This window comes from Physeter macrocephalus, chromosome 5, assembly GCF_002837175.3.
Source record: "Physeter macrocephalus isolate SW-GA chromosome 5, ASM283717v5, whole genome shotgun sequence".
NCBI classification, from domain to species: domain Eukaryota; kingdom Metazoa; phylum Chordata; class Mammalia; order Artiodactyla; family Physeteridae; genus Physeter; species Physeter macrocephalus.
In genome coordinates, this window is record NC_041218.1 from 528,999 (window position 1) to 554,657 (window position 25,659).

At 51.6% G+C, this 25,659-nt stretch overlaps 1 protein-coding gene across 1 annotated transcript in view; it reads left to right on the forward strand.

The window, feature by feature from the left end:
- PTPRN2 (protein tyrosine phosphatase receptor type N2) overlaps positions 1–25,659 on the forward strand; it is a gene marked incomplete at its 5' end in the record, with an annotated part of 716,488 nt that overhangs the window by 72,512 nt on the left and 618,317 nt on the right. The window contains 1 exon segment of the mRNA XM_055084697.1: positions 3,784–3,834. Within this exon segment, the coding sequence (XP_054940672.1) occupies positions 3,784–3,834 (51 nt within the window).

Below are 25,659 nucleotides of genomic sequence, written 5' to 3' on the forward strand. Positions count from 1 at the left end.
GGACTCTCAACCACTGCGCCACCAGGGAAGCCCTCAGCTCTCAGTTTTAACAACATTGGGTGAGACTCCTCTTGGTGTCTGAGAGTCTTCCTCTGACCTTGTAGAAGATCCCAAATCACTGCTCTTGTTCTTGTGATCCATCTGAGAGGGAAACTATTTTATTTCTGGTGAGAGAATTCACTTTACATTCAGCTTTTTCTGACATTATTCAGTCACAAAACCTCTGTATTATGTTAGTGCATGTTTATGTCTGTCTCAGAACTTTTGCAGAAGCCCTGAGGGAGGGGAGGGAGTTCTTTTAATCCTGGTTTGTCAGGCGAGAGGACCAGACCCAGGTGGGTGAATGGCTCCACTGTGGCTGGTTGGAATGGAGGTGATGGAGTTGGCGGGGCTGGGCCTCTGGCCCCTGCAGCAGAGTCCCACCTGCGGGGACCCCCAGGAGTGGAAGGGACAGGTTGGGGGCAGGTGAGGGTGAGTCTCCAATCGACAGGGCGGTGGGGTCCGCCTCACATGGACTGTTTCCACCACAAAATACAGAACCCTTTCTGAACGCCTCTTGGGAGTGGTGGGGTATGAGAGGCAGAGACAGCCTGGCTCCTCTCAGAAGAGCTGGATCCATTTTGATTCTGAAAAGGATAAGAAAAAAGAGGCACCAAGATGGTGACACTGTACCTCTCAGTATTCAGAGAAAGTAAAGAGGAAGGAGATTTTGAACTAAAAAAGCTCAGGAGGGGCTTCCCTGATGGCGCGGTGGTTGAGAGTCCGCCTGCCGATGCAGGGGACGTGGGTTTGTGCCCCGGTCCGGGAAGATCCCACATGCCGCGGAGCGGCTGGGCCCGTGAGCCATGGCCGCTGAGCCTGCGCGTCCGGAGCCTGTGCTCCGCAACGGGAGAGGCCACAACAGCGAGAGGCCCGCGTACCAAAAAAAAAAAAAAAACAGCTCAGGAGTGTGTGTGTGTGTGCGTGCGCTCCTTGTCTTCATGGACAATGTGGACCATACCCTTAAGTGAGGAGTTCCAGTCTGAGCACTGGGCCCCAGGGGATTCAGGGTAGATGGCCGGCTGTGGCTTTCTTCATGGATTTAACTCTTGCCTTCAGAGCGGCATCTGGACCCGAGACCATCCATGCACTTGACCTGAGGCAGCAGCGTGAGCGGTGACCGCGCAGGGTGAGGGGGCAGTGGCCGACCTGGGGACGGGACTCTGTCCAAACCAAGCGCTGTCAGACGAATGTCTCTTTCCTTCTCTCTTGATGGTTTATGGCTGATACTTAAAATGAAATATGGTCTTTCTTAATTTTAGTGCAAATAACAACACAAGTAAATTAGCAGTCAAATTAGCATGCTGCCTGGCTGGGTGAGATGTGCACAGCACTTGCAGCTCTGGCCGTAAATAACTTGACGTGCTGCCGGTGGAGGTCTCTCTGACGCATTTTCTCCGGCTCCCTGGGGCAGAGCCAGCCAGGTGGACACTGATAGCACACTGGCGTTCCCAGGTTGGGATTCAAGAGTGAGTCGTGATGCACATCCCGTTCAGATCGCATCTCACTGTCAGCTGTGATTAGAGCAGGACGGGAAGCGAATAAAGCATTTTCCTGATGCCTTTTCTAGCAGTGTCACCTGCCGCTTCCACGTGACGAGCACAGAGTTCTTACTGTGAGCGAGTCTCCGGCCCGAGCCGTGCGGCCGCCCTTGCCCCTCTGTCCTGCCTTCCTCCGAGGTCTCCTGTGATCGTCCTGGGCAGTAATGGCGAGCAGCCTCCCCTTGAGGGCCAGGGCCGTGGGAGAGGTGGCCCCAGCACCGGGCTTCTCGCGAGACCCTTGGCAGTTGCTTCTGGTCACCCGGCCGAGTGGGTCTCCCTCTGGGTGGATGAACAGAGCCTGAGCGGTCGGCTAACGTGGCCCTGGTTTCAGTGCTCACGATGCTGAGACCAGAGGGGCCAGGTGACCTCCTCGAGGTCACTGATTTTGGGGGAACCAGACTGGACTCAGTCTCCCTAAGTCTCCCTGTGCCAGGCTGTCTCGGGGGGGCATTCGCCCAGCTTCCCTCTTAGGGTGTTTTCCTCCTATTCCGCCCTCGGCCTGGCTCTGGAGGGAGGGAGGAGTGGGGCAGGAGGCAGCAGCTGTGAGAAGAGGGGAACTGAACACTGGGGTCAGTTCACGTAAAGGAGGCGGTAAAGGTGTGCGTTGAAAGTAGACTGAAAGGGAAGTGCTGTTTCTCATGAGGTTATGAGGTTTCAGGAAGATGGAACCTCTGCTTAGAGCTGAGGCCCAGGGCAGTGTCCAGCTTGCTGCAGGTCTGCGCCCTGGGCCTGCCTCTTAGGGCTTCTCCTCTGGAACGAGGGGACTGTAAGGTCTGGCTCTTAAAGTTGTCACAAGGGCAGGGTGAGACTCCTTATTCTCATGAATTTGGGCAGTTCCATCCTCTGTGAGACTCTCTTCCTTGGTTCTGGAACCGTATTTTGCATCCTCTGTGGATCCGGGCTCTGGGCCTTCCTCAGTCCTTATCTGTTTAAAGGAATGAGTGCTTCAGCTGTAGGATCTTAGAGCAATTCCCCGATTGGAAACTTTACAGTGACCCTGGGGGTGAGTCCCTTGTGATTAATAACTTCCTCTATTTGTCATCCTCTGTCACTCACCTGTTTACTCTTGAGCACCTGCTGTTCGCCAGACACATGGGTGCCCATTCAAGAAACGGTAGAGGATAAAAACATAAATTTATGTGTTTCCTCACCTTGAGAATCTCATATTCAGAGAAGTTATGCCCTTAAGTTGACATCACAATACAATGTGGAGAGTCCTACAGCGGATGCCTGAACAGAGCTAATTGGCCAGCCTAGTGAAGGGAGTTTCCAGGGGGGACTATTGACTTGGGTCTGAGTGGGTAAATAGGAGCTTGTCAGTTGGAGGAACAGGAGTGCAGGCATTATGCTTTGAAAGTAGCGTGTTCTCTGCGTTGCTGAAGGGCGCATTGTGTTCAGAATACACCTGGCGTTTGTTGGCTTCCGGCCCCCGCGGGGGCAGGTGTGATTGTAGCGTGGGAGCCCAGAGGACCACTCTGACTACTGTTCCCCTTGTTCACACCCTCACCTGACCGGATCACCCCACCGGGGATGGATTTTCTCTTGCCCTCTCCCTGCCTCGCAGGTGTACTTGAACGCAGGGCAGGAGGTCCACCTTCTGTGCCCTTCCCCCGCCCCCCGCTTGTGGGTAAACTTGTCTGGCGTCGCACTCGCCTCACGTTCTGGTCTCTTTATGGAGCGCGTGCCGTTCTCCCTCCTCTTTCTCCATTCCTTGGCCACAAACGCAGGCTGCCTGTCCACTTCGGGCGTGCATGTAGTGGGTGTTAGGATGTTTGAGAGAGGGACCCAGAGGCATTGCCCGAATGATGATATACTCACAGAGCCCTCTGGGCCTGGCCCTGACGGGGAGCTTGCCACGGAGGTGTCTGCTTGAAGGGCCCACCCACACGCTCCCTCTCCTGCTAACCAGGGAGGTCCCCTCGGGCACACGGCCCCTCCTTGTTGCCGGGAGGGACAGGATGATTGTGATCACCCTGACGATGAAGCTGGGCCTGCATTTATTCCCTCTCACTGACCAAGCCAGGGGCATGTTGTTCTGGCTTCCACATGATGCAACATCATCTCAAAAAGGCCAAGCCCACAGAGCCCGTGCAGGTCTGCACTGTTTCTCTGGGACGCAGGAGTCAGCAGATGCCATGGCCCCGAGGGCTGCATTGCTCGTCTTGAGGCTCTGACTCCTTTCTCCTTTGTGTTTCCTCCCCAGGCTGCTTATTTGAGGATGGCCTGTGCACCCCCTCTGAGACCTGCGTGAACGGTAAGTGCTGGTGCCACCGGACACATGGCTGAGGGTCTGGGTTTGCCTCTACCCCACCGACCCACTGTGACACCAAGAGTGGCTTCACCGTGTGGAGCGAAGGCTCTGGGTGAGGCTGATTGTGTTTGATTCTTCCGGAGAGCGTCGTGGAACTGAAACTTCTCTGGACGCTACTAAAAGGAGAGAAAATGGAAAGCTAATGGAAGTAGAGCAGGTTTCTTTCTATGAACGTATGTTTGTGTGTCCGTATCTTTATCTGTGCTTGTATCCCAGTATTTTAAGCTGATTCATGAGAAGCTTTGCAACAGTAAAGCTGTTGATTTGTATTTAAAAGAAGTTACAGGTGATTATGCTCAGACTAGTGTCAATGAAAGTAGTGAAGGCTCCATGAAGCTAGAATTCCCGAGTAGGGCTGGTTGATTTGGGGACTCTCAAGTTCCTCCCATCTCTCCTCTAACGCAGCTTCATCCTTTCGGCCCCCTCTTTTCCTCTCTTATTAGGCGGAGAAGAAGACGTCTGGTGCTTTGTGTTTTCAGGTAGGGCTCGTAGCCCGCAAGCGGGGGACCTAAAATATCAGAGCAGGGTGTCCTCCCAGGTCCGGGCTCCGGAGCCTTTGCTCAGAGGGGCTGCCCCTTAGAAGAAGACCCAGCGTCTTGTTTGATGGGCAGCAGATCCGGGCAACGCACACATTGATCGTGGCCCGGCATGAGGCGGGTTCTCTTCTCCCTCACTGCCCGTCCCCGTCGTTAGATTATGGGTGTGTTTGGGGTGGATTTTGTCCCTGCCTGGATCCTGCCGGAGGCGCTCACCACCTGACACAGGCGCTCGGGCCCCACCCGGCTCTCTGTGCAACGCAGGGCTTGTGGGTGGACCCGACTTGGGAGGCCGTGCGGCCCTGGGACCCTTCTGTCCAGTGCAGTGAGGCCCTCGGGGTGAAGGGGCCTCTGCCTGACCTTCGCTGAGCTCACTGGTCTTTGCCAGGCCCACGGGGTCACTGTTGAGGGGCTGAAGGTCAAACACCAGGTGCGCCAGGCATTCCGGGGTGAGAAAGTCCTGGGTCGGAGAGCGTGGATTTCAGGGCTGGGAACAACTTTGTGCCTGTGTCCCGGCAGCTCGCGTGCCCTGGGGACGAACTGCTGACGGGCTGGACGGTTCGGTTTCGTGTCTTTGCTTGGGGGGGGTTCTGTGCAATCATGACAAGCGGTGGCCTGGGCTGGGGTGTGGCCTCTGTGACCAGAGCTGTCCCGGTTTGCGACGCTGCAGGGCTGTCCGGCCTGAGTGCCTTGGGGTGCAACCTCGCGCGGCCGGGCCTCTCTCTGGGTCCCACTGTGTCTTCTTGCGACGGTACCTCCTGAAGCTTTTATTTGGAGGCAGCTTTAAAAATAATTTTATTTAAAAAATATGTCATCTGCCCTGACTTGGTGAAGTTGGATTATAAAGGAAACAGGTGTGCCTGTTTAAATTAATTGGAGACTAGGGTGGCACCAGCAGGATAAAAGCTGTAGCTCTGTTCCCTCCCCTTTGTCCTTGACAAAAAGCAGCCCTGGAAGTCACAGCTCTTCTCGGAGGCTTTCCTTCCCTAACCCCAACTGGCCTCCCTCGCATGGAATTACATTAACATTATGTAGCGTAATAGCTTTGAGTTCTTTGGAAAAGGAGAGCAATTTAAATGTAAGTATAAACACACAGGCCTTGATTTATGGAGACAGACAATATTTGATATGTTCTCTAGTACAGTTAAGAGCCGGCTGTGAAATGGCAGAGTGGGGTGATAGGCAGTAACAAAAAGAGGTGCTGTCCTGGATCTGTGCTTCCTACGAGTGACTGCATGATTCAGCCTGGCAGCAGGTGGGTGTGGGCCAGAGAGGTGTGGCCCGGCAGCCAGGACACCACAGGGGCCGGTGTGTGGAGTCCAGAATGTTCTGCGGTCAGACTCGGTTCCTCTCTCTCTCTCTCTCTCCCTCTCTCTCTCTCTCTCTCTCTCTCTCTCTCTCTCTCTCTCCCCCCACTTCTCCCCTCCCTTTTCTTGGGATACAGGTAGAAATATATGGTCCTACTAACCTTATATATATTTTCAAAAAGCCTAACAGGCCTGTTAAGCACAATTAAAATACTTGCATGGAATAAGATACTTTATAAAGAAAAGTCAAAAGAAACAGATTCACCGCCTCACACCTATTATGATGGCTACTATAAAGAAACAAAACCCAGAAAATTACAAGTGTTGTCAAGCATGTGGAGAAATTGGATCCCTTGTACGCTGTTGGTGGGAATATAAAATGGTATAGCTGCTGTGGAAAAGAGTATGGTGGTTCCTCAAAAAATTAAAAATATATTAACAATATGATCCAACAATTCTACTTCTGGGTATATACTCGAAAGAAAGGAAAACAGGGACTCAGATATTTGTACCTCCAAGTTTACAGCAATGTTACTCACAGTAGCCAAGAAGCAACCCAGCTGTCCACTGATGTGAATGGATAAACAAAATGTAGCTCATCCATACACTGGAACGTTATCCAGCCTGAAAAAGCAGGGACGTTCTGATACATGTTACAGCATGGATGAACCTGGAGAGCATGATGCTGAGTGAAATAGACCAGTCACAAAAGGACAAATACGTAATGATTCCACTCATTTGAAGTCCCAAGAGGAGTAGATTAATAGAGACAGAAAGTAGAATGGGTGGGGGGCACCAGGGGCTGAGAGGGGGGATGGGGAGTCGTGTTCAGTGGGGACAGAGCTTCCATTTGGGAAGATGAGAACGTTCTCAAGATGGATGGTGGTGATGTTGCATAGCAGTGTGGATGTACTTAATGCCACTGAACTGTACACTGAAAAATGGTTAAGATGGCACATATTATGTAGATTTTGCCACAATTATAAAAAAGATAAACAGATTGGGAAAACCATTAGCAACGTGGCAGACCAAGGGTTTGGATTCTTAACTACAAAGAACTCTTATACATTATAAGAAAAAGGCAAAGAATTCCATAGGAAGGTGGGTGAAGATGTGAATAGTAATTTACAGAAGAGGAAATGAAAAAGGCCCACATACTATGTGAAAATATATTAACCTTCAATAGTAATGAAGGAAATATAATTATAAACCACACCCATCAGATTGCTAAAAATTAAAAGATGAATAACATCCACTGCTGGTGAGAACACAGGGAAATGGGCACTGATGTACTTTGCTGGTCAGTATGTTTGGTGACATTCTTTCAGAATGTAATCTGGCAATATTTACCAAATGAAAAATACACTGATAATTTGATTTATTTTTGAGATTCACACATATAAAAGCAAAGGCATCCAACAGTATTTATAGTGGCAAAAACCCATGACAGCCATAAGTCCAGTGCTGTGGGAATGGTTTATGGTAATGGTTTCATAAATTATGGTGGATCTATGGTGTGGAATATTACAGAGGTACTTAAAAATGGGTAAAATGTCTATTTTCTGACCAGGAAAATGTCCATTATATAGTAAGTAGAAAAAGTAAGTTGCAGAGCAGTGGTTATAATATGATGTAATTTTCTGGGAAAGCCCATCTATGTATCTGCATTTCCCCCTCCCTGTATGACCAGGAAGAAGGGTGTGAAAAGGACCACTGGTATCTTTTTGGGGAACTAGAGACAGTTTGGAGTGGGTGTGTATGGGGGGGCTCATTAACTTACGTTTAAGTACCTTTGCATTGTTTCATTTATTAAAGCAATCATGTGTTACTTTTGTAATAAAACTAATCTTATAAAGACATTTCAGAGTCTGATTTAGAAAGGCAGATCTTGGACTTCCCTGGTGGCACAGTGGTTAAGAATCTGCCTGCCAATGCAGGGGACATGAGTTCGAGCCCTGGTCTGGGAAGATCCCACATGCCGCGGGGCGACTAAGCCCGTGCGCCACAACGACTGAGCCTGCGCTCCAGAGCCCGTGCTCAGCAACAAGAGAAGCCACCGCAATGAGAAGCTGGCGCACCCCAACGAAGAGTAGCCCCCGCTCACCGCAGCTAGAGAAAGCCCACGTGCAGCAACAAAGACCCAGCGTAGCCAAAAATAAATAAATAAGTTTGTAACAAAAGAAAAGAAAGGCAGGTCTGGTTAAGGCCTGCTGCCTTGGGTGCTGCCTGTGCAGGCCAGGACTCTAGCCAAGCCCCCAGCTCCCATGCAGAGGGCAGCCCCGGGGGAGGCGTGAGACCCCATTCTGGCCTCAGATGGAAGCTTCTTGGTGGAAATGTCTTGGGTGTCTGAGGTGTGGGCAGGAGGACAGGTGGTACCTGATGGTCTTCAGGTGGGTTAGCACTGGGTGGGCAACTGGGCGAGAACCTGGGCACAGAACAGCCCCTAAGTCCAGCGATATGCACTAGAGGGGCCAGGGGTGGAGGAGCAAACGCTGGGGCTGGGGAGGGGACCTCTAGGACGGCCGCCTAGCTCCCCTAAGCAGCATCCATCGCCACAGCAAGAGCCTCACCGGGCCCGGCTGGGCCGGCGGGCCTCCGAACCTGGAAGAGGCCTGGGGTGAGGTCCCAGGCCACCCACTGCCTCTTTCTTGAGTTGGCCCTTCTCGGGTCTCAGAAATGCAGCTGCCGGCCCTCCCCAGCACAGGCCCCTGGGCCCCGAGCATGTGAAGGAAGCGTCCTCCCTCCTCCCTCCCTTTTTCCTGCTTTTCCTTCTAAAGGTTTCTTGAGGTCTGAAAGAAGCAGACCAAGTCAGTATTTTTGTTGGAAGCTCTCAGAACATTTTTCTTTTTTTTTTTCATTTTCGTGTTTAGCGACCACAAGCTGGGTTTGTCAGCTGCTGGTTGTGATCTACTGGCGTACCCAGCATGCCATGGCAAATTTGATAAACAGAGCTATTCTGTTTTATTGCACTGGAAAAAATAGAATAATAAGATGCTTTAATTTGACAACTTGGAGACTATGAAAAAGTACAGTCAGTTTGAAAAAGAGATTAGGTAACAGCAATAAAATCAACGCTGTATGAATCATGGGCCACCCAGAGAGCCTGAAAAGGCTCATGTGATCTGGACATTCTGAGGCCGCTGGCTGAGGAGGCTCGGCCCTTGGCCGCGGCTGGCTCTGTGCGGAGGGGCTGCCCCGAGGGCGGGCTCAGCATTCTGGCCCTTAAGGCCGATTTCCGGAGCTTAATGGGATTTCCATGGAATGGCTTTACAAAATCCACTTTGTGAGAACCATTTTCACCACCTTTCAGGAAGATGATGCTCCTGTTGTGGCTACTGCTGTTTAGGTAATAAAAGCAGCACTGAGGAATGATCGGGTTACTGGTTCTTCACTTGACAGTAATATCCTGATTGGGCTTCTAGACTCCAAGGAGGTAGAGTCTGATAATAGGTTTGTCTGGATAAGTCTCAACGTTCATGGCGCTATAAATCTGGGATGAAGATGTTGAGGACATGGCCTTTTAAGGATCGTTTTATCAGCAAGATGTAGAGGCCAAGTCTGTGGGTTTTGATCTTCACGGTGGGCCATTCTCTTGCTTCTCTTGGGCTATTCCAATTCCTGAAGCATGCTCTTGGGAGTTAAGCTGCAGTGTTTGCTTGTCGGCCTCTGCTTAAGGCCCTGGGGGTGTGTCTGAGGAGGTCCTTGTGCTGGGCAATGAGGACCAGTGGCCAGTCACCCCTCCTCTTGTCCACTTTCCCACAGAAGCCCTCGCCGAGCTTGCTGTGGTGGAGACTGCAACTGAGACCAATCACATGGCTCCAAAGGATCAGGAAGAAATTTAGGATTTGAATATTCTGAAGTCCGGCAGTTTGGGGGCAGCCCTGGTGCTTTCTGTGATCCACGTTGCTCTGGGCCCACTGAGCAGGATTTTCCTTGAAAAATTCCTGAATCCTGGGAGAGAAGTTATGCCCATCTGTCTGTAGTTTGCCCAGATGGAGGGGCCGCCATTTGTAACCTGGGGGAGTTTTCAAGTTTCCTGGGAGTCCATTTGTCTGCATCAGAGAAGCGATTCCTTTAAGGAAGCACAGTTCTCCTGCTGTGTCCTCGGCCATTCAGTCTTATATCCTCACTTCACTGTGTCCTCAGTTCTTGATGAGGCCCTGCCCTTTCCGTGAAGAAGGGGCTTGGGGAAGAGGGTGTGTCCCGGCCGCAGGAGAGCTTCGTGCGCGGAGGAGCCCCCTCCTGGGGAGGGAACCCCGAGTGGTGTCGTGGCCACTTCCCAATGAGCGGCTGCTTTTGCCATGACCACCCGGGTCCAGAGGGAAGTCTCAGTCCCTGCAGCAGAGCCACAGACTGCATGCACACCCCGAGCTGGCCCAGGTCACTGAGCTATGGGAATGTTGTCATCGCAGCACGACTCAGCCTTGGCCAGCTGACCAGGGAGTGAACAGGTGCAGTGGTTTCCTGCCCTTGAGGTTTCCCCACCTTCCCCGAGCAGAAACGTGAACGTGCCCCGCTGGGTGTGCGCGCGTTCCCACGCCTCTCCTGGGAGCACATCCCACGCTCCGGTGCCCCTTCTGGATCCGGGCCCTCTTTCTCCTTCCTGATTTCTGTAGTCATTTCCTCCCACTTCTCTTCTTTTAATAGAGACGGGCTCATATTAAAAAGCTTGAAAAGCAGAAAATATGAGGAAAGTAGAAGTCACTGCCCAGGGAAAACCTCTGTGTTAATAGTTTAATGGAATTTCTCCAGCCTTTTTTCAAACTGTGCAGATTTTTGCATAGTCACCAGCATATTAAACCTATAGTTTTGTATCCTGAGCAGTTAATAGTCTAAACCTGCATTTTCTGATCCTACCAATAACTGTTTGCAGACCTTTTCTTTTATAGCTGCCTAATATTCGAATCATGTGTGTGAAACATAACTTTAAAGAGCATTTCCATGGTTTTTAATATTTAGGATACATCCACTGTCGTTTACATTAATATAAGTATCATAGCAAAGAAGAGCTTTGTGCCTAAGGTTTTCAGTAGTCTTTTGCATTGGTTTCCTAGAATATATTCTTACAGCCGGAGTCCTGGGTCGTGGTCTGTGGGGCTTTGGAGGCTCGCGGCGTGTGCTGGCAAACCGGTTTCTGTCACGCGGTCTTGATCGTGTCCCCACGGCAGGCGTGAAAGCAAACATCTCACTTCTCAGCCGAAGCACAATCTTTTAAAAATCTTTGCAAATTTGATTTCCTTTTTTCTTTATATATGGAGTGGTTGATAATTAGACCTTCAGAATTTATTTTTAGGACATAACGTCTGTTTTTTGACTGTTTCCCATTTCGAGTTATTGGCCATGGAATCAAATCTACTTGTAAAAAATTTGGAAACCTGCTTTCCTAATATTTAGTATACCTATGGGATTACACCTAAACTGTCTTTTCTGTAATCTGTTCCAGGATGACATAATCTCTTTCTCTCAAGAGTCACTTTTGGAACACTTCCATTTGTTCTCTAATGGCCAAAATTATTTCAGTTTGCTCTTTAAAGTTGTCCTTTTCGTCTGTCGCCCTAGATCTGAGGGACCCCTCGTGCACAGCGACCCCCAGCCCTGCCAGCTCTCCCTCTGCAGTATCTTCTGATTCTCTGGTTTGCATGCCCACAAGGACCGTGCTGCTGCTTTGCTGCACTTCCCGCCTGCCTGGTGGGCCTGCCCCGCATCCCCTCCGCCTCCGTGCGACCCACCCGCTTCGACTGCGGTCCTCAGTGCCTCTCTTCCCACAGAGTCGCGTCAAGACCCCTACGGCCAGTGCGAGCTTTTGAGGTCACTTGCCACGTGGCTGCCGCCGCCAGGTACCTTTAAGGTGACCTCCCGTCACCGGGTTGCCTTCCGCGTTGTCCTTGAGCTCCTTCCTTTCCCGGGCCCTCTTCCCTCGTCCAGACCGGCCCCCACCCCGCCTTCCTCCTGCGTTCCTGCACCCGCTGATCTATCCCTCCTGCTCTTCACCAGAACACCTACCTTGTCCTGCCACGGATCTCAGTGCCTGGAGTTTTCTTTAAGGGTTTGTGTTTTAACTTCCCTTCTGGGCTGAAGTTTTTCGAGGAGTCTTGAAGTACTGCCTTTCCTCTGCTAGGGGTCTGCTATCGTGGGCATGCAGAAAGTATTTACTGATTTCTGGACAGTTTGCATCCAGACACGGAGGCCTGTTGGAGATGAACGGTGGCGGTGCATTGAGTGAGGGGTCCTTTCCTGATCCATGCAGTTGCTGGGAGCACAGCACTTCCTCTTCAAGGACATGCCCTGGGCCCGCGGGGGGCGCTGGTCCTCTGGCACCGGTCGTGGGATTAGCGCCCAGAGCACCCCTGCCCACCCACCCGCCTCCTTGCCTCTCTCGTGGGTTCCTGCCCAGCAGTGCCCACCTGCCTTGGCCCCTGCTGGCCTGGCCTCCTCGCTTTCTGCCTCCAGCTGCGACCTCCATCCTGGCCACGGACAGGCACGGCGCATGGGCTAAGTTGCTGTGCCGAGTCGGGGCCTCACTCGGACTCTCTGCTGGTTGGGGTGACCCACAGGACTTGCGCTCGTCCCAGAAAAGGCATTTCTGGAACCCGCTCGGGGGCCTGCCTGCCTCCCGGGACCAGACCCTAACATGGGTGTGAGCACGGGTCCTGCCGGCTGCGGATGGGGAAGCAGAGGGGGCGGGGCTCGGAGAGGCTGGCCAAGTGCGGCTGGACGCAGCGGTCGGCGGGGGAGATGGGGGGGCCTCCTCTCCCCCACTCCCCGCTGCAGGGTCCGCCTCTGCCCTCAACAGCCCTCCCGTACCCGCTGCTCCAGCGTTGGATTCCGTTTTACACGTCTGTTGAGCTCTAAGGAGAGAAAGTAGGGCTCCCCATCCAAGCTCAGTTTGTCCCGCTGGAGGGTTTTCATGGGACACGTGACCCCAAGGCGAGTCCTCTGCAAGCAGCTTCTGGATGCAGCTGCATCCACACCTGCTGCGTGGACAAGGCTGCTGCCTGCCTGTGATCAGAGGGGCAGCGGCAGGTGGGGCTAACCCGCCCTCCTTCTCATACAGCCTCGAGGGTTCTGGGTGGGGAGCGTAGGGCCATTCTGGCCGTCCACGGGCGTTCCTGGTGACGGGGAAGAAACGAGGGGACGCCCACATCCGGGTCGGTGCGTTTGAGGACCAGAGCTGTGCAACGAGGGGCTGTGCGCCTGTAAAAGTCTGTTCAGAGCCCTTGAAACTTACAGAAAGGGTGCATTACTGGGGGCAAAGATGTTTGTCTGTTTTAGTTTTGCTTCAATGGAGAGTTTGGCACCTTTTCCTGAGCCAACAACATGCTTACTTACGTGTGTTGGTTTAAAGCTGAATAGCTGTTTGAAGGGTAGAAAATGGGAACCAAATATGTATTACCCATAAAATGTAAATGGCGATGGTTTCCAGAACTTTCTAGCGTACCAGCTTTTGCAGAGACATACTGTCAGGTGGCAAAGCACTCCCAGAGTCCTTAAGAAGGATACAATGCTGTGAAGCTTATTTAAAACAAAGCTTATGAGAAATAAAATTGTGTCTTTTGTCATTTTCTAGCGGACATACACCATTTAATTGAATGTTAGTGATGACGCCAAAAATCTCCTCTTCCAGGAAGTCTTCCTGGTTGATTTAGAACCCCCTTCTCCTCTTCCCTGAGCAGGGTGCATGTGTGTACCTCCCTCACCGCAAGCTCTGGGGTCGGGGGCCAGTGTGTCACCTGACACACGGGCGTTGTCTGTGGCAGTTGGCAGAGTGAAGGGGGGATTGTTGGAGATCAAGGAGGAAACGGCAAAGTCTAATTTTGCATTGGGTCACAGCGTGTAAATTCTCACTGCTTATATTCACATCTGTTGAGTGGATTTTTAAAAACAAAGACTTTATTTTTCCTAATTATAACTTAAAAAATCTTGAAATAAAGAAAAGAATAAAGGACACAGTAAAAATTCCCCCGAAGATAACACCACAGCTCCATTCTGTTTCTTCCACTTAAGCAGTTCTCTTTTCTCGTTCTCAAGTTTTCACACCGTGTGTGGTGTGTGCATACAGGACAGCGGGCAGCGGTCAGCACTCGGCTCCCGTGAGAAGCAGAGCATCACTGTTACTCCTGAGCCCACTTCTGCATTATTGTGATGATAGAAGATGGCAGCAAAGTCTTACTGTATAAAAAAGGAAAACGTTAGTTCCTGGGGTATTTACCTGCTTTTCTCTTTTTGGCTTATTGTGTATTGATTCAAAGTGGATTATACTGATAATAACTTGGATACATTCTCATTAAAAATGAGCAGTTTGGAAATACATAGAATAAAAAGTGAAGCGTTTTCTCCACACCCCCTCGTCCACCACATCTCAGCCCACCGAGAGGCAACGGCTTTTACCAGTTGCTGTGCGCCCTGCCAGACTGTTTCCCCTGTACGATGACGTGGAACGTGCCCGGCGTTTCCTCAGGAAAAAGATCTAGCAAGGAGCATGCCTGAACGGTCTCACCGCCTTTGTCCTGTGCTGGGATGGAACCGTCTGTGTCATCCGAGGCTGCTCTGTGGGCAGGACCACGGCCCCAGCTGCAGCCCCGGAGCCCAGAGGTGTGGGACTGCATCCCTCGGTGTGGCCGGGAGGCTTGTTCCGCTCCCAGATCCCAATTAATCAAAACTGAAAGGGAATGGGAATTAATTACTGAGTTAAATGGTGTGAAGCAGAGTTTAACTTGGCATGTTAACAGGAGAAGAAATGCAATTTTGAGCCTCACGTGAATGACTGGAGATGAGTTAAAATTGATTCTGCTCCATTTGCGTGCCCGCCGCACGCACACGCGTGCTCAGAGCGCGGGCACGACCCGAGGCGCCCAGGCTGGGCTCCTGCAGGGGAGGCGGGAGGGGCAGACCCGGGCTTCTCTCTCCTCCTCTTGCCCCCTTGCAGCTCGGGAAGCAGGAAGCTGCGCCTGGAAGTGACCCGCTTTCTTCCTCTCCGCTCCGGGGCGGTTGGCAGGTCACCAGGCAGCAGTCACGTTCGCACTCCCCTCCCGCTTAGCGGCTCTGGGCCCTGAATTTCCAGGGAGATACGGGCCGCTTCTTCCTGCACCTGGGCTGGCAGTTATCGGGGGATTAAAAGACATACATATGTCGGAAACTGAGGACTCTGCTTCTTTGCGTCTTCATGGGGCGCCGCGTCAGCATCGTCGATGCGACCCTAATGTGTCGTATCTGGTGTGGCTTTGTAACTACAGTAATCAATACTGGGAAACGACGGGGGTGTTTTATTCTGAATAAACAGCGAGAGGGTACACGTACCCGGGAGTGAAAGTGTAGCTTCAGGCCTAGCTGTCTGTGGTCTTCCCTTGAGTCAGGACGTTAAGGAGGCCGAGTCCCGGGGTTCGTCCCTGCACAGCATGGTTCTGAGCGTGCTGGTCCGCGCACCTCTTCCCCAGCAGACTGCCCGACGGGCCTCGCTTAGCCTGTCCCGGGCGCCCTCCGCCAGACTCGGTTAGGCTCAGCTGAGTGCACCCAACTCCTTGGAATTTCGGGGTAAGGGTCCAAGGCCCCGTGCCACGTCCCCTGCTCCCCGGGCACAGAGGTGACCTGCTGCAGTTCCCAGTTGCCTGGTCATCGCGCGTCCACAGGGAACAGTTAAGCTGTCCCCCTGGGGGCCTTCGCCTCACCAGGCCTCTCCAGGACGTCCTGCGGCAGGACTCACTCTCCAGCCAAGCAGCCCGTCCTCCCGCCGGAGCCCCGCTGCTGCCTTGCCTACCCATCCTCAGGTGTCGCCCGCCGGGGGTCTTCGCCTCTACTTGGTGGGCCCCCCCCAAGGAGGAACGAACAGGAATGTGAGGAGGTGTCTCCATTTCACAGATGGACCAGTGGCTTTGAGGACAGCGCCCCAGCTGGGGATGTGCGCGTGTATGAAGGCGCTCTTGAAATATTATTTTTCCCTTTTGTTCCTGTTTCTAGATTGATTTACCAATTACTCGAATTAACCCTTCAAAATCTCTAATTGCGAAGACAGTAGAGGATAATGAATTATCTAGTAGATGAAGGCTGTTTTCAGGTTTTCTGTTATATCCAAACCAGAGCTGTTGAGGGCTTTCTCTGGGAGAAGGTTAACTCGAAGGGCCAGTTATGGACAGTGTGTCTTACGGGGTCCAGGGTCCATGGATCCGCCGGTGATCTCGGTGTGTAATAGCTTCTTGATGAATGAGCAGATTCCGTGTGTGGAGTCCCGAGGCCCTGTGCCTCTTCCCCTGGGATCAGGGTTTGCTGTGGTGAACGGCCAGCTGCCAGTGGGCAGCGCTGCCTGGCTGTGCAGGTGGGCGGGGGCTGAGGGGATGAGAACCCACGTCCACACCCCGGCACCCGCGCTCACCAGGGCTTCCTCGCTGGCCTGAGTCTCTGCTAATTTGTTTATGCTGCCGTTTGGGTCTGGGTCTTATAAGTACTAGATCTTGTGTCTACCTAAGAATGTCAGCAGTGTAAAGAGGAGAGCTATCGTACAGGAGCATCTGGGGCCTGCGTGGAATGAATTAAGCCAAGGAGATTATGGCAGAGCCAAGAAGTGTCACTATTTGAGGTTTATATTGGACTGGTATTTGCTCTGCAGTTTTTTTCCTTTCCTTTCAAGTGCCTAAAACATTTGGTTTTTAAGATATTTATGGCAACCTGTTTTTTTCTACATTAATATTTAAAACAACATTTCTTTTTTTCAGTTTATCATTGTCAGCTGTTAGATAGTTGGATGGTCTGAGCTGTCTTTGGAAGCCAAGATTGGAGTTTTAATTAGTTCATTTCAAACCGCCCTGGATTTCCTGAGCCTACGACCGTGCCCTTCTCTGGAGCCCTGCACCAGGGGATGCATTTTTGCACTTTAGGAAGCATCCCCTGCTCAGAGTTGGGAACCCTTTCCTCTCCCCCGCCCCATCCAGTTGCCACGGTGATTATAACCGTGTCACCACCAGTGGGGACAGGGCTGCAGCAGTGTGGTCCAGTCTGCAGGGTGTGGTCTTCTCCCAGCTGCAGCAGCCCCTGCTGGGCGCAGACCACGTGGTTGCATTCGCCCTGTCTGCTGTGGGGCGGGATCGGCCCACCTCCGCGGAGCTGTCCCAGGAGTGGGCTCACGCCTGCCGGCCCTGGGGACGCCCACACCGTGAAACAGCTCCTTACGGACACAGTTTCCTCAGAGGACGGACGTGGGTTGGTGGCAGGAAGTTAAAGCTTTAACGTATTCATGGGTGCTCCTTCTCTGTTCGTAGGACTCTGAGTCTAGAATTGCTGCAGTCCTGAGAGAAATGTGCTACGTCCTCATTCAGATTGGGTTCATTTTGCTGGAGGCCTTGGAAGAGACTGGGAGCTGGCGTTGGGGGTCACGAGCTGTTGATGTTTTCAGCCACGATCAGAGACTAGATGAGCAAAATTTTATCCTAAACTTGAGTTCTAGAGATGATATATTTTAAAAACCTTTTTTTTCTTCTGTGATCTCTAGGTGACATGTGGGGACTAATGCAGTGGTTCAGCCGGTGATATGTTGGTAAATGTCCAGCAACCAGCTCTGGCCGGGGCGTGTTGGTTTGCAGTCAGTTTCCACGGCCTAAATGTTGCCCCTGGGCTGATTTCCGGCCAGCCGGCTCCACCACAGGGGCGTTGGGCAGACACACCACGGTCAGCTCTCAGGAGCCGGGCCCGTCCCAGGGTGAGCCTCTGTTTCAGAGGTGCCGTCTGCCCGTCCTGGGACCCTTGGGCACACAGGTTCCGCAGGGACGGGTCTGTTGAGTGTCAGTTGACGGCTGCGTGACAGCAGAGGTCTCTGCTACCCTCCAGCTCAGGGGTGATTTTCACGAGGTCAAGCTTGGCGTGGGGTTGTTTTGAAACGTGCCCTGCCTGGTCTGTTCCCCGGGCCCAGAGCTTGTGGGAGTCCGAGTGGGTTAACGCCCCGCATGTCTCTTCTGTAATTGAAACAGGGTTACACGATAACAGTGTGTTTGCATTGGGTTATGTACTTTTCTGAGTGTTCTCACACGTTATCTTCTTGGATTTCTGCAACATTCCTGAGCGATTCTTTTCTGAGATAAGTTCGTTCTCATTCAACAGGTGGTAAACTTGGTCAGTTAGATGTTAAATTGGGTGAATGCGGCAGAATCTAGACCCAGGGGTGACCCAGTGTGCCTCCATGTGAACTCATCATTTGCTTCCCGCAGCTACGCAGAAGCACGGGGGGAACCACCATCATGGGCCTTCAAGGGGCAAGTTCTCCATTTGCTACTTGTGAACCCTTCATGATGTTGGCAAAAGTGAGGAAATGGTTGTTTATGGTGAGACGGGTGTTGAAGCGAGAATAACTGCGTGGCGAGCGCCTTTGCAGGAGCCGGGGCGGGGGCTGGTGGCACCAGCTGGGCGGGCTGGTGACTGGTGGTGTCTTTTTGCTCTGAAAACAGATTCCAGTGATAGAATGAGCCAGGAGTCTCACGCTCACCCAAACCCTGGAGAAATCCTGGGCCAGGGTACCCATCAACTGAGAGGTTCTTGGTTGCTTTCTTTTTCGTGAATAAGAGAAAACCATCTGTGGAGGGGCCTCCCCTTGATTCCTTTGGCTCGAAATCAATTTTGTTAATGGGTTTTACACTTGTTCTCAGAATTGGGAGAAATCGCAGAGACTGGAAACTGGTGATGCTGCATGTGGGTGAGACCCTGTGGAAACCAGGCTGTGGCCGGCCTGTGGGCTTTCTTAGGAGGGCGGGCGCGGGAGAGGGAGGCTGGCCCTGTGGCCAAGGAGGAGGTTCTTCTTTCGTCTCCACGGAGGAGGTTCACCGCCTGAGCCATCTTCCACCGTGGGGGAGGGCTCTTCCTCAGCTTCCTGCTGTGAGGTTTGACAGGAGGACCCTTTGCTTTCCTGTTTTCTTCCTCCATTTTGGAAAAAAAATAACAGCTCCGATTTTTGCTTAGAATAGAACTGATCCTCTGAGAGTGCTTGGAGAGAAAGAGGGGGAAAAGCGTGCTTGCCCGAAGGGCTCTCGGGGGTAGGACTGGGCTGGACGGGCCTCAGGCCCCCCAGACCTCCCGCTGCTCGGGGTCTGTAGAAGTCAGGCCAGCTCAAGGTCAAGAGTCCAGGTTTTTGAACAGCGTAACGTGGTGAAGAGATTGGAAGTAGTACAAGATTAATGGCTGCATTAGAATAGCGATTACCCGGGCTGTGGTCCAGACGTGGACCGGCCTTACCAAGAGGACCAGGGTTTTACGTCCTTGAGGGGCCAGTCCGACAGAGTTGGGGCGGGGGTCTGGTCACCACGCAGGTCCTGGCCCCTCCCTGCAGTGCTGCCCTGTCCTCAAGAAGTCCCTGGCTGCCTGGTGGGCTCACCTGAGGCTGGAGCAGACCCTCCCCACCGCCATGCCTCTCTGTCCACCACCAACAGGCAGCCCACCCCTTCCTCAATTCTGTGTGATGCATAAAAATCCCCCGAGGTACGCACTCGGGGTTGTGTATCTCCCTCTCTGTACGCTACACCCCCAGGTAACGTGGGGTTCTGAGCTTGCTCTCCACCCGGGCCGTGCGCGCCGCCCGTCACCTCGGCCCTCTCTGGCCCACGCCTCCTGCCTCAGACCTTTGTTCCTCTGTTGCTGAGTCCTGTTCTGTCGATGAGTGGGCCGTGTTTGGGTCGTTTCCAGTGTTTGGCTGTCGTAGGAAGGGTGCTGCGAACACCCTGTGTGGGCCTTTGGGGGTGGAGGAGGAGGAGGTAGGGCTTGTCTTGGGGTGTCTACCTGGGAAGTTCCCCTGTGTCTGGTTACTTGAGATTCTGGTAAGATGCAGAAATGTAAGAAATGAAAATAAAGAAATAAAAGGCAGATTATCCCACATGCCACTAGGAAAACACACAGTTGGGAAAACACACAGTAGGATTGCCTACTGGTCAGTCTTAGTTCTTCAGCAAAATGGAATAAATTTTATGTTCCCAGTTGAAATGAAACACCATGACCTTATTTGATTATAACCTATGTCCAAATGGAATTCTTCCATCTCTACTTTATTACTTTCCAATATGTCAGACCTTGTTATGATGGTAGGAAAAGTCCCCGTTCCTTATGTTTTCCTTTGGCTAGAGTTTCTCTCTCACTTGCCGAGTGGCCTGAGCAAATTCTATATGGCAACTGACCTGGTAGGATTCTGTTGTTCTTATTTGTTTCACGGAACAGAAATGCACTCGAGCATTATCGAGACCCCCGTGGGTCGTGGGCTAGGGGCGGGGGCCAGTTGTCAGCCTCACATTTCCAGATCCCAAGTCATCAGAGCCCTATCTTTAGTCTGATTGGCTCTGGCCTCTGTGGACTTCAACCACCAAGTCACGTTTCTCCTTCTGGCCCAGTCAGGTTGGCGGTTGGGGAGTCTTGAGATGCTTACGTAAGCCCATGGTCTCAGCAGGGTGGTGGGCTCTTCTCTGCCACAAACAAAGGTGCATCAGCAATTTGTATTTTGTTTCTTCACTCTTTAAAGGGAATCACAAACAAAACAACTAGACCCAAACTTTACACATTGTGGGTCTGCTCGCTGTGGATTAATGTTTTCATTTTCTTAATCTGAAAGCCTGATGCCATTGATTCATCTGGCATGTGCGCGCGTGCACCGTCATTGACGCAGTGTGGTCATGGTATCTGAAGCACGAGCCTACTGGACTGAAAGTCAGAAAACTTAGGGCCAGTCTAGGCTCTACCAGCAGACATTTCCTTGACCTTCTATTTCAGTGAATTCTCCATGGAAGGAGCCAGTTTTCTCACCTGTAAAATGACGAGTTTGGCTACATCATGGGTTACAAACCGGGGCTGCCCATTAGAAACACCTGGAAGCTTTTAAACAACTGATGGCCAGGCGTCGCCTGGCAGAGTTGAATCAGAACTGGGGAGGGGGCGGTCGGCATCAGTGTTCTTTCTTTTTCTTCTTTTCTTTTTTTTTAAGCTCCCTGAAGTGATTCTAATGCACAGTCATAGTTGAGAACCACTGGGCCAGAAGATTTCTAAGAAACCTTCCAACCCTAAAAATTCCATGACATCTACACTAAAATGCCAGCTGTGCTTTGTGCAGCAGAGCCAAAGGTATGGAGGGGGAGTTCAGTCTCCTCATTATTACTTGTATGGTTTGTTAGAAAGAACATCATTAGCATAGAAGATATTTCTCCGTGGACATGCAAATCAATGCAAATGACTAATCTGCCATTTAAGAAATTGCAGGTTGCAGCACAAAACTGTCTTAGGTAAAATAACCCTAGTCCAGTTAGTTGACAGTGTTCTATACTTCGTTATTAAGGGTATTTGCCAAAACACAGAAGACTGTAAAAACGCTACAAAATATTATTAATACCTGCACAGTGTTTTACAATTTATGGGAGATTTCATATACTTTATTTCACTTGAGCCACAACATTCCAGTTGCACCCTAGACTGACTACTTGTCTGGCTGTTTGGTCAGGTAGAACTAGGGCAGGGCGTCAAGGAAGCAGGCATGTAGACAGCTGGCAACAGCTCAGTACAGCCCAGCCCAACAAGGCCAGATCCGGCGGGGGGGCGACCAGGTCGTTGGCAGTAGAATTACCTAAGTTTTGGAGGCCGGTGACTTACGCACACGCCATGTAAAGTGAGGGCGTGAATTCTGCGTTTGCTTTATGTGCCATCCTTTTTGTTGCTGCACAGATGCAGATGCATCGTGCAACAGAAGGACTGCCGGGCGAGAGGGCAGGGGATCTGGGTTCAGGGTCTGAAAGTGGGTCCCCAGCTGAGCAGCTTAGCACATGTGACCCTGGGAGCTCCGTGCTGTAGACTCAGGAGGTCAGAGACCATGTGCCCAAGTCCAGCAGGTGCCTGGCGTGTGACTGGGTCTTAGCAGGCATCTACTGGAGGCCATGTATTTAGGGCGGTGTCTGGCGTGTGGCATCTGTCACCAGTCTGGACAGCTAGTTATGGCTTACGGTCTGTCTGTCCCTGGAATGTGAGCTGCATGGGCAGGGTCTTGACTGTCTGGCTAATTGATGTTTCTGGGCATCTACAACAGTGCCCACTGCGGGGCTGGCCGAAGTAGAGGTCAGCGTTTACCTTGTGTTTATGGGACATGGTGCTTTTAACTTTCCCTCAGTTAACTTTACCAAAGCAATGTATAGACGTAGTTTCGAACAGTCAAGTAACACGAGGTTCCAATAAGAGCAGAACACCCGGCCCCCTCCCCAGGCTGCCTGTCCAGGGAGCATCGCCTGGCCGTCCAGTCTGAGGTCTGGCAGTTGCCTCTGTGTATTCACGTTGTGCTCTTCCACCCTCGGTCACCGTGGTCCCCTGGTTCCTGTTGTAACAGAGCAGGACCCTATGGGGCCTTCCCAGGACAGACCCCCCCATGTCCTCTGCCTGCTTTTTGTCTGTAGGAAAACTTTAAAGAATAAATTTAATCAGAGAAGTCAGAAAATGCAGAAGCAAAGGAAAACAGTGAAACAAGCAAAATAATAATAGTTTAGCCGTTGAAGTCAAGGCCCTTCAGTTCCTCCTTAGGGCCGCAGATCATATTCTGAGCCACGTCCTGTGAGCTGCTTTGTAGATCCTGAAGCGCCCCCACTAGGTTCACTACGTGACGACCAGACGTAGCCGTGACACAAGCTGCCACAGTTCCCAGAACTGGCCTCGAGGAAACAGCAGCGAACTGCCCTGGACCTGAAGCCTAACTGTATTAAAACAATCGAGAGGACGCCGGTCGGACCGTTGCACTAGCAATTCCAAGGTGGCCGTGAGAGCTGTCCGAGCTGCCCCACCATGTGTCCCAGCAGCGGGGCAGGGCGGACAGGCCGCAGGCGTCCCGCGAGGTGGGGGATGGAGCCAGGAAATCGTGTTCCCCGCCCCGTCCCGCCCCGAGGTGGGAGATTCCTCTTGTAATTCCTCCGCGACTCCTCGAGGGTCGCGCACGGGCTTCTTGGGATCAGGCTGAGCCCCTGTGGAGCGGCGGACGCGCGGGCGTCTCCGAGCGGCGCTGCCCCACCGAGGGGCAGGGCGCCTGGCCGGGCAGGCACGCGGGGCTCCTCGCCCCTTCCTCGGCCGGTTCACGCAGCACGCAGTGGGGAGCGTTTCGGACCTGACAGCTCTCTCGCCGATTCTCGGGGTCCCGGCGGGGCGCGGGGCCTCACGCCCGCCTGGCCAGCTGCTGGGAGTGCCCGAGCCCTGGACGGCCAGGTGTCCTCGGCCCCCCTGCCGGGCCCTCTCGCAGGTCTCAGAGCTGCTGCCCCGGGGAGCAGGGACGAATACCGCCCTGCATGCAGCCCGTGGGCAAAGCCAGCTGCTGGGGCACTGCTCATGGGAAGCCCTGCGTGCAGCACGTGGGCAAAGCCAGCTGCTGGGGCACCGCTCTTGGGGAGCCCTGCGTGCAGCACGTGGGCAAAGCCAGCTGCTGGGGCACCGCTCTTGGGGAGCCCTGCGTGCAGACAGCGTGACCCTCCGCGCGACCGCGCCTGGCCGAGCGGGCATGAGGCGGTCCCCGCATGACCTGCCTGAGCGCCCCAGAAAACGAAACGGAGCCGTCCGTTCTCACATCCACACCGCAGTGCCCTCAGATCCTGGTTATCCAGGGCGCGGAGAACCCCGAGTCATCACGCAGCGTTATCTCATGTTTAAGTGTAGGTGCTTTATAGCACCTCATAAAATGTAAGTTAATCTTCTAAACATTGTCATTGACAGTGAGGATGGCGTGGAAAAAGGCTGGATACTTGAGTAGAGATGGATCCAGTCAAACTCGATGAAAAGTTTCCACAGATATTCCTCTGGGCAGAAGTCGGTAAAAAAAGGCATAATACAGACTAATAATTACTAAAAAGTCATTCAAGAGTGATTCTTATTCTGCGCAGTCCTGTTCTCAATTTTAACTGATTCCCTTAAGATCAAAGTTTTTAAAAATGTACTTTGGTTTTCTCCTTCATTTCCTTTATCCCACGACAGGGTCCCTCTCCAGTCGCGGGTAGAGGCGGTCAGCCTGCCCTGCAGGGTGAGGCCTTGCTCCCTGGGACCCCGTGCCTGCCGGGCGGGAGTCACAGCGAGTCCCTGAGGGCTTTGGTGTTGGCGCAGTGGCCTGTAGGCACTGATTATTTTAAGCAAAAGGTGCTGACTGGTAAGGCCCAAAGCGCAGAGTTTTATGGAGGTTTTATTTATTTTCCATTCTAAACGCAGTATTCTTCATTAAAGAAAAATTGGGAAGAAGACGAGCCCATGGTCCTGTCACCTGAGACAACTTAGTTTTGATCTCTTTTTTTCTGTGTTTTTCCTGCATTTGGACACGTTTTGAGCATTTATAAACATATTGTTACTATAATTCTCTCTTGAACTTATACAATACATATTTTCCTATCTAATTCATTCTCTTCCTAAATATAACCTTTAAAAGAGTAATAGTTTTGGGCCCTAAAATTAATATCAAAATCACAATCCCTCTTTAGTACTTAGGAAATCCGTTTGTTCATTAGTTCATTCACTCACCGTTTTGTGAAGGGACTTTCATTTATGAGTGTCAGTGCCAGAAACTGACTGGAGCTGGGGTTTCACACCACCCCAAGCATGCAGGGATGTGGGAAGGCAGACATCTGATTAATGGTAATGGGAAAACACTCTCCCACCCCAAAGATGGAGCATCTAATCCCACCTCATGGTGGGAGAACAGGAAGGTCCAGGCTCACAGGTTTAAGGATGAGTAGCATTGTGGAGAGAGAGAAAAAATTCTAGGCAAGAGTTACTAAGTTTTTCCAGCTGGTTTAAATGTCGCCTTTTCTCTGAATCTTCCCTGATCTTCCATGGTGGTTGTTTGTACACATTTTCCTCCCCTCCCGGGGAAGGGAAGTTTTCGTATCGCCCGTGACCCAGTGCTGGCACATGTGAAGCGTCAGTGTGTTTAGTCCATTTGGCGACACTGACCGTCTTCACTTACGCAGCGTGAGGAGAAGGGAGGCTTTCCCATGGGCTCAGCTGCTGTCCAGACGGACCTGCATCTCCAGGAGGGCTGTGTGTGGGACCGCTGCCCGCCCATCCATATATGTGTGCATACACGTGGGGGGCTTTGCCTTAAGAAGTCTGTTTTAGAAGAAATGAACAGTAGAGAGCAAGTTATTACAGTGACATTGTTTATAAAAATACCACCTTTCTATCTAACTTCCAAAGCATTGATAAATCCAGTGGTAATTAAACAGCTTTGGAGCATAACACACAGAAAACCTTCAAATTCTCTATTACAAAACAGCCTTGATACAAAAAGCTGTAAAAGATAGCCCACGGTCAAAAAAATCATAGTACAGTACCACTCAGTCTTATACATATCCTAAATAAAATATTACTAACATAATCTAGTAGCACATTAGAAGAATACTATGTCAGAATCAGTTGGGGCTCATTCCAAGAATGAAGAATAATTCCATAGTAAGGAGTTAATATGACTTACCATGTTAATAGGTTAAAGGGGGAAATACATGTATTTATTTGCAGAGTACCAAAATGAGATTTGAGAACCTTTAACATCTATTCCTTAACACGATAAGATTTATAGGTAGATAGACTGAGTGTCAAAACCCAGCTTAACTACGTAGATTTCAGCGTCCACATGTACGTGCACACCAGCTGTACACGTGACTTTAGTCCTGTCACTGAGCACAGCGTCGACAGCACCAGCCCAGGGCTCTCAGCCTTGCCTCTCATTAGTGTGACCTGGGGGCATATTCAGGGGCTTCCGTTGTCTTCATTCTGGCCCACATCAGTGGAATCAGAATTTCTGTATTAGCTAATCACATAAATGTGAAAAACATAAGAGGTATAAAACCAAAAGGAAGAGACAACCTGATCATGGTTTTCAAATGATATGATTATTTACCTGGAAAACCTCAGTGAACCCATGCGAGAACTACTGACAGTATTCAGTGGGGTGACTGGCTACATGATTA